General features: G+C 45.6%; 1 protein-coding gene across 1 annotated transcript in view; it reads left to right on the plus strand.

The window, feature by feature from the left end:
• The first annotated feature begins 3470 nt into the window (after positions 1 to 3470).
• LOC146202441 (uncharacterized) overlaps positions 3471 to 15679 on the plus strand; it is a 28703-nt gene continuing 16494 nt past the window's right edge. The window contains exons 1-9 of the mRNA XM_084588192.1: positions 3471 to 3504; positions 4877 to 4929; positions 8678 to 8881; positions 9324 to 9485; positions 10706 to 10797; positions 12833 to 12998; positions 13739 to 13911; positions 14499 to 14569; positions 15138 to 15254. Coding sequence (XP_084444318.1) covers positions 3471 to 3504; positions 4877 to 4929; positions 8678 to 8881; positions 9324 to 9485; positions 10706 to 10797; positions 12833 to 12998; positions 13739 to 13911; positions 14499 to 14569; positions 15138 to 15254 — 1072 coding nt within the window. The remainder of the gene's footprint in view (positions 3505 to 4876; positions 4930 to 8677; positions 8882 to 9323; positions 9486 to 10705; positions 10798 to 12832; positions 12999 to 13738; positions 13912 to 14498; positions 14570 to 15137; positions 15255 to 15679) is intronic.

The raw sequence follows: 15679 nt of genomic DNA on the forward strand, positions 1-15679 counted from the left end.
ACACTGTGTTTAAATATCATTGAAAACGACAAAATTTGTGGCTTCCAATTGCAAGCTGCAGAGGTTAAGCTGCTGGCATATGCGGACGATGTGGCTGTATTCGCAGTGAATCGCGAAGGGGTAATCGAGGCCGTGTCGTCTGTAAAAGAATTCACAAAAGTTTCCGGCAGTAAAGTTAATTGGTTAAAGTCCTTGGGGCTTTGGCACGCAGAATGGCCAACGACGCCCGAGAAGTTCGCAAACATGTCCTGGGTGACAAAACCAGGAAAGTGCTTGGGAGTCCCACTAGATAGTTATCGCGATAGCGAATCGTACTGGAGGGCACAGACTCAAGCCATACGGGAAAAGGTGGAGGGGTGGAAAGGGCAACAATTGTCAGTTTTCGCCAGGGCCACAGTGTGCAATATGTTTTTTATGTCGAAGCTGTGGTACGTGATGCAAGTGTTGCATTGTGCAAGGATGAACGTACAGAGACTGCACCGGATATTTGCCATTTTTGTGTGGGCAGCAGAATGGGAACGATGTAGCCGGACCAGTTTGTTTAGGCGGGTGAAGGACGGTGGACAGGGTTTGGGGCATTTATTTCTAGGACAGATTGTCAGCAGATTTCTTTTTGTTCGCGATGTAAAAGATCCATTTTTGCGTACTGTGTGCCAATTAAGGCTCGGAAATGCACTGCCGGACTTTGTTGTCTCGACCGAAAGTGTATCGGGACGCATTTTTGGTTATTTTAGAGAAGTTGTCGCTAGTGTGCGATTCCTGTCTGTTCGATTTTCTTATGAATATTTATCTTGTGTTAACAGGAAGAAGCTGTACAAGGATTTGCGTGACGTAGTTCTTCCCATACCAATGTACAGGGCCTTATACAGTGGAGGACCAGGACGCGACGTACTTAAGCGGGTGAAGGCGATGCAGGCGCCTTCAAATGCAAAAACTTTTTTCTTTAAGTTACGCACGGAAACACTGCCAGTAAAGAAGTTCTTGGAAGGGAAGAATTTATTTTTACCTTGGGGTTCGCATTGCTTAATTTGTGAACAGCCAGAAACTATAGACCACGTTTTCCTACATTGTTGGGAAGGGGTATACTTTTGGGATATTTTACAAAGGACTCTAAAAAAGGAATTTCCATTAGACTCGCATGGTATTAGGTACTTGCCAGTAGAGAATGAGGATGGGGTGCCACTTGACTTTATTATGCTAATGGCCCTCCACTGTATTTGGCGCTCGAGAATGACAGGATACCATTGCGATCCTGACGCACGGTCAGCACGGATCTATTTTCGGGAAGGCATGAATAGATATATTGAAATTCAGAAACTTGCTCCTGAAGTTCCCGAGTGGCTCGGAAGATTGGAGCCATTAGTGACCCTAAGAGAATTTTAGCATGACGACGCCACAACCCACCTGGCTGATTGTTGTATTAATGAATGCTCATTGTGCCCTGTAAGTGGTTTTGTGTATTGTGCCGAAGTCAGGCAATAAAGGAAAAAAAAAAGCTTCAGTGGCGGAATGGATTGACACTACTTACCTGCCCACTGAGCGAATAAAACATTGGTTCGAATCCTGCATGTGCAACATTTTTCCATTTTTTTTAAATCGTGCAACATTTTTTTTTATTTGTTTTTAAATCGCGACGTTAAATTAACCTACTAAGATCTCGCCTTGGGTGTGTTCCCCTTTAGGTCGCATTATGTGACGTTTTTAATTCTTAATAGCCGCGAAACCAGCCGTCAACAGAGCCATGATGTGACAGCATGACAACGCTGACACTATTAAATTACCTTCACTGTAACCATTTCCTGCCTTCAGTGAGTGTATGTTACCTTTAGGTTGCGTTCACACACATCTCTCGGTAAAAGTCGCCGTTTAACCCGCTGAGAGGCAACCAGTGAGGAGAAAGAAGTTGCGGGACCCTACCGTTGAGGAGACGGAATCACGCCATAGCGAGTGCCTCAGCTGACCAAGCGCGAGCATTTATAGACCCATCTTTCCCTCCTCCTCCTCTCAACTGCGAGAGAAGAGGGGACAGCAGCGCCTTCACTTGGTAGCAGCGCGGCTCCAGCTGCAGCGCGCCGTGCCTACCGACCGCCGCTACCCGACGACTCGACTTCGTAGCGCATCTTTCTCAGCTGGTATGACGCCACAGTGACGTCATCATCTCATACGCGGCGTGCCGCGGCAACGAGGCGGCGCACGAGCTAGCCCGAGCTCTCTACTTCCGGGCAGCCGTAGAGCCGTCTGATTGCGATGGGATGGACGAGAGGCTGCAAACTTATAAGGAAATTTTAGAACACTACAGACTTAGCAGAAGGTCCCTGCCACCACCGGACCGAACGCTAACAAGGAGGCCGTCGCTTGGCGGCGCCTGCAAGCTGGGAATTTCCCAAGTCCCGTCTGTCTTTTCCACACGCAAGTGGAGGAAAAGGCGGACATAAATGCGAAACCTGCGGAGAAAGGGGTACTCTGGATCACATAATCTGGCAATGCCTTGATTCCCCTGGCGCCAAGGAAAACATAAATAGTAGAGAAGCCTGGGAACTGCTACTGCGGAGCCAGTCCCGCGCCAACCAGCAGCAAGCTATCCGCCTGGCAGCTGAAGCCGCGAAGAAACACTGTCGCTTCGCCTGTCTTTAGTCGCGAAGGCCCCGGCCTCCGTCCCATAGGCCTGCGTGCCGGAGGCGGGGAGTAGGGGGCCTCCTACATCGGTAGAAAAATAAAGTTCATAACAACAACAACAGCGCGGCGCGCCGTGCCTACCGACCACCGGCACCAGACGACTCAACTTGGTAGCCCATCTCTCGCAGCTGGTATGACGTCACAGTCATCTGGGGTCATTAAAGGTCAAACATGCCTACCGACCGTGGCTACGCGAAGGGATCAAAAATTGAGTATTGCTTTCGCGGTAAAAGAAATAGTGGGAAGTGATTATTTTAAAGAACATTTGTTGATTCACTGCACCTTGTGTCCACCCTTAAAATCTTCGACAGTATTTACATATATCGTTAAGTATCCTTTTAAACCTGAAGTAAGGAGCGCAGTTTTCCCCTTTCACTCTAGCATACATCTGTCTGAGTCGCCCTTCCTATGCGGGTTAAGCGCCGAGGGACAACATCGGATACGATGTGCGTTCTTGCTCACAGCTTCGCTAATTCGTTGCTATTGACCTTACAACGGATAACAGAAAATTCGTATTCGTTGCACCACCAGCGATATTTGTTTTGTGCCAAATTTCACGAGAATCCAGTAAACAAAGACGAAGAAAAGGGCGCGGCCCATGCTTTCAGGTCGCGCACTGGGTTAGATGAAGAAGAAAAAAGGAACCGATGCAGGTCGGACAGCTCCTCCTCAACAAAAAAGGAGACCTGCATTCGTACTGGCCCCACGGCTGAACGACGCCACGCCACGGAAAGCCCGTATTGTGCCCGCTGGTGTCATTATTGTAGGATATCTGTCCACGGGAAACAGGCGGCATGGCCAGCGCCGTGCCGTCTTCCGATCGTCCAGGTACGTTCTCCCGCCTGCTTGGGCACATCGCGTCAGACTTTTCGAAACAAGTCAACGCCAAACTTCACTTTTCTGAAAATCGGTTGTCCTAGCGATGTTGGGGTGAAGCTGGTAGCTGTGGCTTTAGGGCTTCGCATGTAAAAAAAGAAACTAGATTAAGGTGACAATGGCCGTACGGAAGGCAGGTGCGAGCGCGCAAGCATCAAATTTGATACATGCGCCATCAAAATACGCAGAGAGAGAGAGAGAGAGAGAGAGAGAAACTAAACGCTTACTCATCGCTTGTAGAAGAAAGAATATTCATGCATTTACCAACTGCTCTGAGATACCTTGTGCTTCAAGCACTCGGCAGATTGGAAACGAAATTAGCGTTTAGAGCAGATAAAACTTGCCCCATCTTTTCTCTAGCTTCATACAAAATACCCTCTCTTTTGTTTGTGCGTGTCTTAATTAGGGGCTGAGTGTTTGATCCAACCGTTTTCGACATCACGAAATTTAGTTCGGCACAAAGTTTGGTACGTAATGAGTGCTTTTCTAGGTTGAAGGGTAACTTGCAAGTTTTAAGCGATTTCTCGTGAGAGCCTTGCTCCCGAGGGGCGGTATGGTGCGACTTATGAAGCTTCTTCGTGACCTTGACCAGCGATACCGCAAAAAAAGACATGACGGCGGTTATGTGTAGCGAGCTAGTCGAGTGGTACCCGCGTCTGACTTCACGAGACACCTCTTATAAAAATCTTATTTCGCTGTTCGGGGTAGCAGCTTCTTTCTATTCGCATTCATGTAATTGCCACAGCTGACACCAAAGGTGTATTCCTAAATTTCATCACCGAAGAAAACGGCCTCATGCATTAACGTTGTCATTGACGAATGCCATTCGTATCTTGATTCACTTCAATTTGCACTTGCATGTCGTTGTAATAATATATTTGTTACTCATTAAGGTAGGAGGTGCTATTCCTAACAGGTTAACAACAGCAGCCTCATTTCCAAAACTTAGAGATGGTCAATAACATGCCCAGACAGTACACATGACGAATAAATGACCCCGCGAAGAAGTTTCCGACTAGATCACCCACTTCCCCATCCTCTAAGCGCTCGACCCTGATGGCTTTATAAGTCATATGAAACAAAATCAACTTTCTGCTTCATATTTCGGCCTGTTATTCGAACCTGCAGGTTTCTGGCCAGCAAAAAGACGGGAGTGAACATTTGACCTTTGAGAAGGCGGTGTAAAGTGAACAAATCGGGTTACACACATGCAACCTCACCAATAGACACGGCCAGCCGCTGGTTTAGACGCTTGCTATTTCAACTATGACCTTGCTCGGGAAGGGATCTGTAACGGTTGCGTTCGCGCGTTTGATCTTTGCAGCTTTGGACAAGCGGAAGGCATCCGCGAAGATGCTCGTGTCTCTTTACCCGAGGGTACGTTTTGGTAATGTAATGATGGCTGCGCTTCCGGTGACATGCGCATCTGCCATAGTTATGCGTGATTTATTAGTTTTCTGAGTCACCCACTCAAAGTAAGGACAAGCTAGAAAAATTTCGTTGCGCATCCGAGCAATTTTAATGCAGTACTGCAAACGAAAAGCATGGGAAAAATAAATCGGGGCCTGAAACGCACTGGGGACAGCGGTCGTAAACATATTCGCTGTCATGGGCATGAAACAGTCTCATAGACGTTGCTGAAAACAAGTAACCAATTACAGTAATGTAACTGCTTTCAGCAGCCAACTGCATAATAAGAAGAGTGATCGAAGAATCACTGATAAGTATTGGATTATGACTAGCAGCTTACCGGTATCGCTCAAGAGGAAAGTATACAACAGTTGCATCTTGCCTGTACTCACCTGTGGGGCTGAAACGTGGAGGCTAACCAAGAGAGTTCTACTTCAGTTGAGGACAACCCAGAGGGCTATGGAACGAAACATGGTAGGGGTAACACTAAGAGATAGGAAGCGTGCACAGTGGGTCAGAGAAATAACTCAAGTTACCGACATTCTAGTGGAAATTAAGAAGAAATGGACATGGGCAGGACATGTAGTGCGAAGAGAGGATAACCGATGGTCGTTGAGGGTAACAAACTGGATTCCAAGGGAAGGAAAGCGTAGCAGGGGGCGGCAGAAAGTTAGGTGGGCGGATGAGATTAAGAAGTTCGCAGGGGTCAAGTGGATGCAGCTACCACAGAACCGGGTTAAGTGGAGAAATATGGGAGAGGCCTTCGCCCTGCAGTGGGTATAGTCAGGCTGATGATGATGATGATTGGATTATTCAGACATTTTTATCCATCTTTTATTCAGTTCAGTTCAGTTCAGGCGTTCAGTCGTGTCCGACTCTTCGTGACCCTATGGACCATGTCACGCCACGCTTTCCGGTCTCTCACTATATTCTTAACATCACATAGCTTCATATGCAATGCCTCGAGAATGCCATCTAACCATCGCGTTCGCTGCCTACCCCTTCTCCGGCGACCCTCAACCTTTCCCAACATCAAATCTTTCTCCAGCGACTCCTCTCTTCTCATCAGATGACCAAAGTAGCTGAGCTTTAACTTTAGAATTTGACCTTCCAATGAGCAGTCAGGGTTTATGGTCGACAATATCGACTGATTTGATCTTTTGGCAGTCCAAGGAACTCTTAAGAGTCTTCGCCAGCACCACAATTCAAACGCGTCAATTCTTCGGCGGTCAGCCTTTTTCACAGTCCAACTCTCGCATCCATACATCACAACTGGAAAGACCATAGCACGGGTTATACGGATCTTGGTTGGCAGACTAATGTCTCTGCTCTTTACTAGGCGGTCAAGGCTAACCATTGCTCTCTTTCCCAGAAGCAGGCGTCTCCTAATTTCATGGCTGCAGTCTCCTTCCGAGGTAATCTTGGCGCCCAAGAACAGAAAATCTGTCACAGCTTCCACTTCTTGTCCATTGATGCTCCAGGACTTGATAGGGCAAGACGCCATGATCTTCGTCTTTTTAATGTTCAGTTTAAGCCCAAACTTCTCACTCTCTTCTTGTACGCGCATCAGAAGTCTCTTGAGTTCCACTTCACTTTCTGCCATTAAAGTGGTATCATCCGCATATCTAAGGTTGTTGATACGTTTTCCAGCAATCTTCACTCCAGCTGAAGACTCGTCCAGACCGGCCTTTCTCATGATGCACTCTGCATATAGGTTAAATAGGCAGGGCGACAGTATGCAGCCTTGCCTCACCCCTTTCTCAATCGGAAACCAATCAGTAAGACCATGCCCAGTTCTGACTTTGGCCTCTTGCCCTTCATAAAGGTTCCTGAGGAGACAGATGAGGTGAATTGGAACTCCCATCTCTTGGAGAGCTTGCCACAATCTGCTGTGATCTACGCAGTCAAACGCTTTCGCATAATCAATAAAGCAGAAGTAAATGGGTTTCTGGAACTCTCTTGCTTTTTCCATGATCCAGCGAAGGTTGGCAATTTGGTCTCTAGTTCCTCTGCCCTTGCGAAACCCAGCTTGCACGTCCGGAAGCTCCCGATCCACATACTGCTGCAGCCTACCTTGCAGGATTTTTAACATCACCTTGCTAGCATGCGAAATAAGCGCGATCGTGCGGTAGTTGGAACAATCTTTGGCACTGCCTTTCTTTGGAATGGGGATGTAAACTGACCTCCTCCAATCCTGTGGCCACTGCAGGGTTGTCCAAATCTTTTGACATAATGTATGCAGTGTGTTAACAGCGTCGTGGTCGAGGTTTTGAAGCAACTCAGCTGGAATACCATCAATTCCGCTAGCTTTGTTCTTAGCAAGGCTGGCTAAGGCCCATTCAACTTCACTCTTCAGGATGCCCGGCTCGAGATCAGTAATCACAACCGGCTTATGTTGGGTTTGCACATCCGGGTCCTTCTTGTACAGTTCTTCTGTGTATTCCTGCCACCTCTTCTTTATCTCTGAGGCTTCAGTGAGGTCCTTGCCTCGTTTGTCTTTTATCACGCCCAGCTTAGCACAGAAGCTTCCTTTGATATCTTTTATGGCCATCTTTTATTAGCATATCATAAATTTAAACGGAAGAGATTGAGTTCGAGCGGCACTTGATCTATCAGTTAGTTTCAGCACATAGATTGGTAATTCAATCTGAATTTGTTCTCAAAAGTTATTTCTATCATTTTTTTTCTTTTCATGTTTCCTTGTGCATGGATCGGTAGCGACATTGAAGGGCAGTGTGGAGAAGTATCTGATTGTACGCGCCATGAAAAAGTGCGTTGCTTCGACGTATACAAACACCTTGCGAACTACCTCGAGGTTACGCCAAACATCGCCCTTCACTTTTCGCGCTTTCAGGAGAGAGACAAAGCATGGGCTCAGTAAGCCTGACACTCCATTGTGCCGTCGTTGTGGAAGGCAAAATGTGAAACGCTGAACGCGGGACCAGTCAAATGCTGACCGGGCTTTCAGGCGCGGGCATCTACGCGTGCGGCGCCTCCGCAGCTCGAAAGTTGTCTCTATATCGGGAGTGAATTCAAAATTCCGTAGTACGCTAGCGTTTATCACCGGTTTCAGGTCCTCAATGTTATCAAAATGGTTGCAACTTGTTTTTGGAAACAAGTATATAGTAGATTTCTAGTAATGGATGACTGAGAAAGATCATTGGATTATTGAGAACATTAGACCTCGTAAAAAGCGATCAATTCATTAAAATTTTAGAAATTGTATTAAGGTACAAGTAATTATTACTAATAATTCGCTGTGCACATGTCCTGCATAAGACACGCCTCCTACATATCGCTTGCGTCACGTGGCGGCGAGAACAACTCGCGAAGATGGATGAGCAGTAATTGACCATAATACATGCAGGCACTGGAAGAGAGAGACAGAGCACAAGGAAATGTGATTCCTGTGGTACACAAAACAAAAGGAGCAAGATCTGACAGAAAGCCTCAGTGTGTAAGCCATTTCGACATGAGGACCTGTCTTTGCAGAAACGGCTCGTGCACTGAGACGTCTAGTAATGATGAGGTTCTTCCTTCTGGTGAGAGCAAATCTACAATATATGAAAGCGCTCGTTGGTATAGTGCCTGTTGCTTCAAGATTGTTCGCATCGCAGAGCTTTTAAGGCTTTCGCCATTGTGAAAGACGTTCCTTTCCAGCACTAGTATTCGGTTTTGCAGCAACTAAATGCCTCGCTGATTCGTACATTCGCAGATCCCGAAGACGGCGACGGTGCTGCTGGAGTTCTTTATCAAACGTGAGAGCAAGGTGTCACTTATGCGCGATCCACTGTCCCACTTCTGCCAAGAAGAGGTCGTCCTTCACGCTCAAGAGTGCCTTCTCAAGCTTAACAAGCAAGTCATCACCTACCAGGATGTGCGTGACATGGTCGAGAACCTGGTTGGTCTACACAACATGGTAGGGGAGTACTACACAGTATAAAGCTCAAATGATTCGTCGCACTACAGCTACGGCTACAGAACTCAGCCATAGTGACCAGAGCTATATTTCAAAGAAATGATGAAACTCCTTCGCTGTGATGTTATATTTCACTGAAAGTTCGTTCAATTCTATAGTGCGAACGACTGTTTCAACCTTCATTGCAGTCCTCTCTGTAGAAACAACCGCCTGATTTAGAGCGTGTGAACGTCACATCGTTTTTTGTTGCTTGTCTTTTATTGCCTTTTCTGCATCTGGCAGCATGAAGACGTGTGGAAGTTGTTAGCGTTTGTAGGAGTGTTGTTATTTTCCTGGCCGTAATGGTATCTTGGAGACGCAATTTGTTGCTGACCATTATAGTTTTAATTGACTGAATAAGTAGGACAGACGCTAAATAGTTTTAACACCACTTGTTACGCAGTGCATAAAGAAAAATACTGACGTCGCTAAAGAGCTGGGTGTCACCGTGAGAAAGCTAACCATCATCATCGGCGAAGTCGCTACATCTCTGGAGAAAATTGCCGAAGTTCCCGTCACAGACTGGATGGCCATCGGCGACGCTATTGTCAACAAGCTTGAACGTGTGGGCATCTTATAAATTTTTTACTTAAGAATGACCTCGTGTGCGCCGTTAATTCTAATGGTGTTGCTTTTTTTCTGCACAAGCGAGCTGCAATGCTTTGGAAACGCGACTTCGGTTCAGAAGTTTCGCACAAACTAATGAGGAATGCGATACTTCGATGAAAGTAAACTGGAATAAGAGTTACACGGGAATAAGAGTTACTGCAAGGCAGCAATTTAAAAATACCAAGACATAGTTTAGTAATACCTAAATTAAAATAAAGCTTGAAAATCTCGTCGACTACCGTTCTCTCAGAAAACTGCGCATTATAATATCACGTATTGTCCTGTTAATGGGCAATTGGCGAATATTATAGGGATCTGAATATCAAATTTTCCAGGAGGACGCGTGTAGAGCCCCTTAATCATTAGTAGTTATAAAGACTTGACAATTAGGTTAAGTGTATCATGCTCCGATTTCTGGTGAGGCGCATGGAGGAGAAGCGATGAAGCCAATACTGAGCAAAAATAGGGTAATGAATATGTTGCGTAGTTACGTCTAGTGAACAAATATTTGCTTACCTATATTTTTCAACAATTGGGACCAGCATAACTGATCTACAGCATGATTCGGTGTTTTTGCTTTTGTCTCACGTCCTGCAAAAAAGTTTCCTCGAGTTTTACGTGAGCGCACCAGCACCATTCTCTAGTATGCATGTGAAATAATCTTTGCTAGGCATTCCACGAGAGTAGTCTTTTTTGCTCGGCATTATTATAGCCGGGACTGTACACTGGGAAATGTACCAGGATTCCTCAAGTTGATGGGAAACGCGTGAGAGCGCAATAAATTTTAATAAGGGTAAATTGTTTAAAGCTTTGGCTCTAAAGGAGGGGCTGAACGATTTGTTTTATTATTAATTTTCTCGTTATGGACGTGGTCTGGTTATTTTACTACAAAAAAAAAAAAAAAAAAAAAAAAATATGCGCTGGCAGAAAGCAAGAGGCGCGGTCATAACAAGCCGAAGCAGCTTGCCACGTCAACTTTTAGTATCTATATTTTTTTATTTTTACATGCTATTTTCAGGCTAGTTACAAGTATATCAAAATATTTTCATGAGCTGTTAAAAATACAAGGTGAGCCGAGACCACCGCCCTGAACTCCAGCTTAGAGTTCACTTGCGAAGCATGCTTGCGCCTTCAAGGAATTGTTTCAAAGCTCCTGTCGTTCCTTTCACTTTGCAGATGAATCCAGCCAGGCCGCTTCCATTCGCCCTGTTTATTCCCCGGATGCGTGACTTCAGAAACGTAAAGATGCTCGGGGCAGGTGGATTCGGGTGCGTATGGGCAGTCATATTTATCGACGTCATACTGATATTTAAGAGCTTGCCTATTACTATGAGATGTGCTCGTGTAACCCGCTCATAACGCTGCATTTATAGCAGTCTTAGTGCTTAATGATCGCATATTCAGTCAGTGGTCTTCCTGGCGGTGGACCCAAAATACAAATGTGACCTAATATCACTTAATGAAAAAAAAAGTGACTGTATTGTCATTTTGAAAAGTTGATAAGCATCTCACACGACAGTTTAACATTGAGAACTGGTGTCGAGGCCCAAAAACGCTTCACGAAAACGTCCTACGAGCCAGTAAGAGTTCTTATACTCCAATTCTGCTGGGCACAAATTTGTAACGACACAAGAATGCCTGGGCCAGAAAGTATGTACAATTCGTGGAATATGGAAACCAAGAAAACATTTTTCTGCAGTGATGTAGACACATACGGACAGACAAGCAGCAGTTTTCTTCGGGTCACTGGTTTCCCTCTGTATTCGATCGCCTAATTAATTTCTTAATATTGTGTCTTCAGAAAACCTATGTTGCCTGACCTAGCTCCTAGCTGTTTTCCAATCAGAAATCCAATCGATGCTTTCGCCTACTGGAGGCTTTTCCGACTTCCTGCCCACGTTGTAGAATGGGCTCTAGGATTTTCCTTTTTTTGCACAAATGTGCAGCTAATCTCGTCTGTGCCGCCAATTTTTAGGTTGGCAGCATTTCATTTTTAAGCTACTGCCTTGAGAAAATAGGTACTTCCAAGATTTTTCTCCTTACTTTGTTTGTAGATTTCGTGTCCACTTCAAACATTAATTTAAAATACTTTTCTGCTAGTGAATCTTTACGGACTTCGCATTTTCTGCTTCAAAATTAGTTTACTGTATTTTCCTTCTCTTTCCGTCGTTACTTATCGCAAAGCACCCAGTTCTCCTCTGTGTGGTGTCTGCACTATAGATGCCTAAACTCTTCCTCATATTGCATCTTTTTTTGCGTTTTGATCAAGCGAATCGGCGAACCTATGAATGAACGCAGTCGACCAAAACGGAAATTATTTCAATCTATTGCGTGATGCGGCGTTTGTGCCGAAAGTCTGCGTAACCATTGCCATTGTTTTAGGCATATATATGCGGATAAAGTTAACCCCCGTGATAGAGCCCCCAGAGAATGTTTGGCCTTTGCAATTGCCCAATGGCAAGAATTTCCAGCTGTAATCATTGCAGATCTATTCGGCATAATTTTTTGTTCGGTGTTGAAACACCCGATTGCATCACTGATGCAAAGCTTGGATTTTGGGCGACGGGTCGAGTATCCGGAAACGTCAGTGGTGTCGTGGCGGTCCTAAAAACTGGAGATAGAATAGTCAAGAAGGCATCGTACACTTCTTCACCCGAAACCAGTAAATGCCCGCAATACGTCTTCTTCGCATCATCTTCGCTGTTCCCGTTTGTTTTGATCACATGAATTGAGGTAGAAGAAGTATTTTCTGGTCTTTTTGGAAATTGGCGTCATTGAGCTTTCAGTCCGTTTCACAATAACAACTTGTTTTCGGGCCTATTGTGCGCATGTAGCAAATACAAATGCCAGATAATTCCAGCCTCAGCCCGCACCATTTTCTGGTTCTGAGTTTTCCCGCGTGCGAAGCTGTTCACTGAGCTAAATAGAACTCGTTACACTGAAGCATCGTACCGTGGATTCAAGCGATAAGCGGATATATCGTTTTGGGGTTATGTTCTTTTCAATTAATTCACTAGCGGTAGACCGAGACGTTCTCGCTTCATACAATATTCGCTGGTTGCCCGGCCCCTTTTCACTTTGGATGCCGTGCAAACCTTGTACATTGTAAAGGTCTTCAGTCAGCAAAACACCGACACAGCCAGAGCTGCTTTCTCCCCGAATGTATTATTCTTGAGGATAGACGACTGGAACAAAAAAGGCATGTCCAGATCAGCGTGTGTTTGTTTGCCTTTAGAGTACGGATTCAACGCGGCCTGCTGTCTGCAGTGGCTTTTGTTTTTGAGTCTCGTTGACGCGCCGCAGGGCTGTGTACCTGGCCAACTACCGCCCGGCCAACTTCGTGGCAACGGTGAAGCTTGTGAATATGGATCGGTTCAGCCGACACAAGCAGGCCGCCATGGACAAGGTGGTTGCGTCCGTCATCCGGAACCCATTCCTGGTTAAGTACTACTGCTGCTTCTGCGTAAAGGTGAGCCGCATGGAGATGAGGTAGGCTCCGTCGACACAACCAATAGCTATGACGAAGGAAAAGCAAGTACCCAGGAAGCCGGAATACGCCTCCAGGAAGGCTCTGCGAGGCATTCATTTCCAATACTTCCTGGGAAGTGGCTGGGAAGAGCAGTGTGATGCACGAAGGCCGTGTAATGGCGTTCGTTCGCGCACCACGGTGAAAACCAGATATGATGGCAGCGTCACCACTCTGCTAGCCACTCAACATCGTTTATGAACTGCTCTTCGTAGACGTCAAATGATGCGCGTCGTCGTTTCCTTCCGTTGTGCAATGCTTCTACAAAAATCGAAACATGAAGAACAGTTTTTTCTTTTTTTCAGTCGAGGCATTTAAATGAGTATTGCCTCGAAAACACGTGCTCGCGACTGTTGAATTTAAGACAGGAATTCTGTTAGACCTCGCGAACGTGTTAGCCTGCACTCACGAGCCCCGAAGGTACAGGTGCACACATAAGTCAGTGAAGGATGCCATTCCGTTCCAGTTGCATCACACCTTCCCTACTGGTCATGAAAAAAACATGGTCCACAGGAAAGCTTACTAGCGATCCACTACTAGGACATACATATAGAATTGCTGGCAGTCCTAAATGTACAACGGGTGAAAAAAAATATTAGCAACTGCGTGCTCCTTTTATTATTTTTTCCACACCGGTACATAATGCTGATATGTGACTAAGGTTTGTGCGCTCGTCATGTCAGGAGGCGTACGTGACCATAATGGAGTACATCGCCGGCCTGGACCTGATGCGCGTGGTGACCAAAGAGGAGTTCCTGGAGATCGAAGCTGTGAAATTCATAATGGCGCAACTGATCCTTGCGCTGGAGCACATGCACTTGCGTGGATTCCTCCACCGGGATGTCAAGGTGTCTAAGTGAGTATACGGGAGCCTGGATTGCGTGTTGGTATATGAGAACGCCATTCAACTTTATTGCGCGTTCTGAAGGCAAGGTTCATTTAGTATAGGCCCCTTGGTTTTATAGTGTGACCTTTAGATGGCGTTCATTGGATTCAGCACGCGCGGTCCGACCTTGGTTTCTGCATAACTGAGGCCTAAGATGGGATGGCAGGTGGTATAAGGGCGGACAATTACGTTCTCTTTTTGAGCATAATGATGCACATTTATGCGTCCAGATTTCCGAGGTAGTACTGTAACATAATCGTGACACCTGGATGCTAAACTGTTTGCTGTAATTGTGTCAATGATCTTGTCCCAGTACTGCTGTCTTTTATTTTTGTTTTCAGCGCATTAGAATGGACTTACTGTAACGTTGTTGGCGCTTTTATGACCATGTTTTCGAGCGCATGTCATTAACATAGGACCGTTGTCCCCAGAATTGCTGTAGATGCATGTACTCGGCTTCATCAACTTTCTTGTAAATGCACACTGATATATGAAGCAAAGAGCCAGTTCTTTCTATAGGCGAGCGCACAGCCAAATATAAAATGCACATTTTTCAGTATGCTAATTTTACCGGGCGGCCGGGTGAAGGTCATCGACTTTGACACAACCAAAGTCTGCAACGGTCATTGTAAGTTGTCGCTTTGTCCCTTCGTGGATATTCGATGTTAAAAATATTGATTAAATTAGTGTTGCTTATAAACAAGCTTTAAGCAGGAAAGACTGTTTTTATGTGTAAATTAAATGAAGTTAATGGCAAAGATGTGCTTTTAGGCACCGTTTTTGCGTCTGTCTAAAGTTCCAGTTCCAAGCACCTGTGGAAAATGCCTTTTGCACTGTGCTAACAACACATACATACATATATTGGTTATTTGGTCCTTCAGCGTTATATTCAAAGGTGCCTGGGCGAGAATTTCTTTGTAAAAACTTTTGTTCTTTTTTTTGTTCTTTTTTTTTTTTTGTTTACAACAGCAGCAGGTGCTGTATTTAGCTCTTTGTATCATGGTTTCGTGGGCGGAGTTAGTTTGATCTATCGAAAAGCATAAGTTGCGCCAAAGTTGCCATTGACTGCGGTTTTAGGGGGTATGCTTCGCGGAGGTTGATATTGAAACAAAGTTTCTGAAATGCGCCGCACGTTTTTGCTAGTAAGCACATAGCTAAATTCTTTACAGTTACCTGTACGTTCACGGTGTGCGCAGTTGCTAAACGACTTCTGCGCGGGTACTTTCGGAGAACTCCATTTGAATTCCACGACGGCGAGTCGGCGGGCACCATACCTTATATGGCTCCTGAAATACTGAAGAGGAGACCGTACGGTACGCTTTACTTATTGATGAACCTCCGGCCAATGAGAAGAACTTCATGAGTTGCGTTACCACTGAGTGACGGCTAAAACGTATGTGTATAGACCATCCGAGCCTGATTAGTCGTATACGAAGAGCACGTTAATATACTCGTACGTTACACAGCGGCTGACTGAAAAGAGTTCAGAGCATTTACCACGTGGTGGCCAATGTTTCAGCCATAAATAATTAGCTAAAATTTGAGCAGCAGCGCTTTAAAGTGAGGTTACGCAGATTGATCAGATGATCGCACTTAGCAAAATATTTGCCCACGTTCAAAACCGCCGTCCCGCCAAGGAGGTCGCCCTATCAGCTGAGCTTCTGCAGGCAGTCTGTTAGGCAATCGGTGTGGGGCTTCGTCGATCAGCATCTTCGCGGTTGCAGTTGGCGGGCTGGTT

This window comes from Amblyomma maculatum, chromosome 1 (genome assembly GCF_055883805.1).
Source record: "Amblyomma maculatum isolate TAMU_Amacu chromosome 1, ASM5588380v1, whole genome shotgun sequence".
NCBI classification, from domain to species: Eukaryota; Metazoa; Arthropoda; class Arachnida; order Ixodida; family Ixodidae; genus Amblyomma; species Amblyomma maculatum.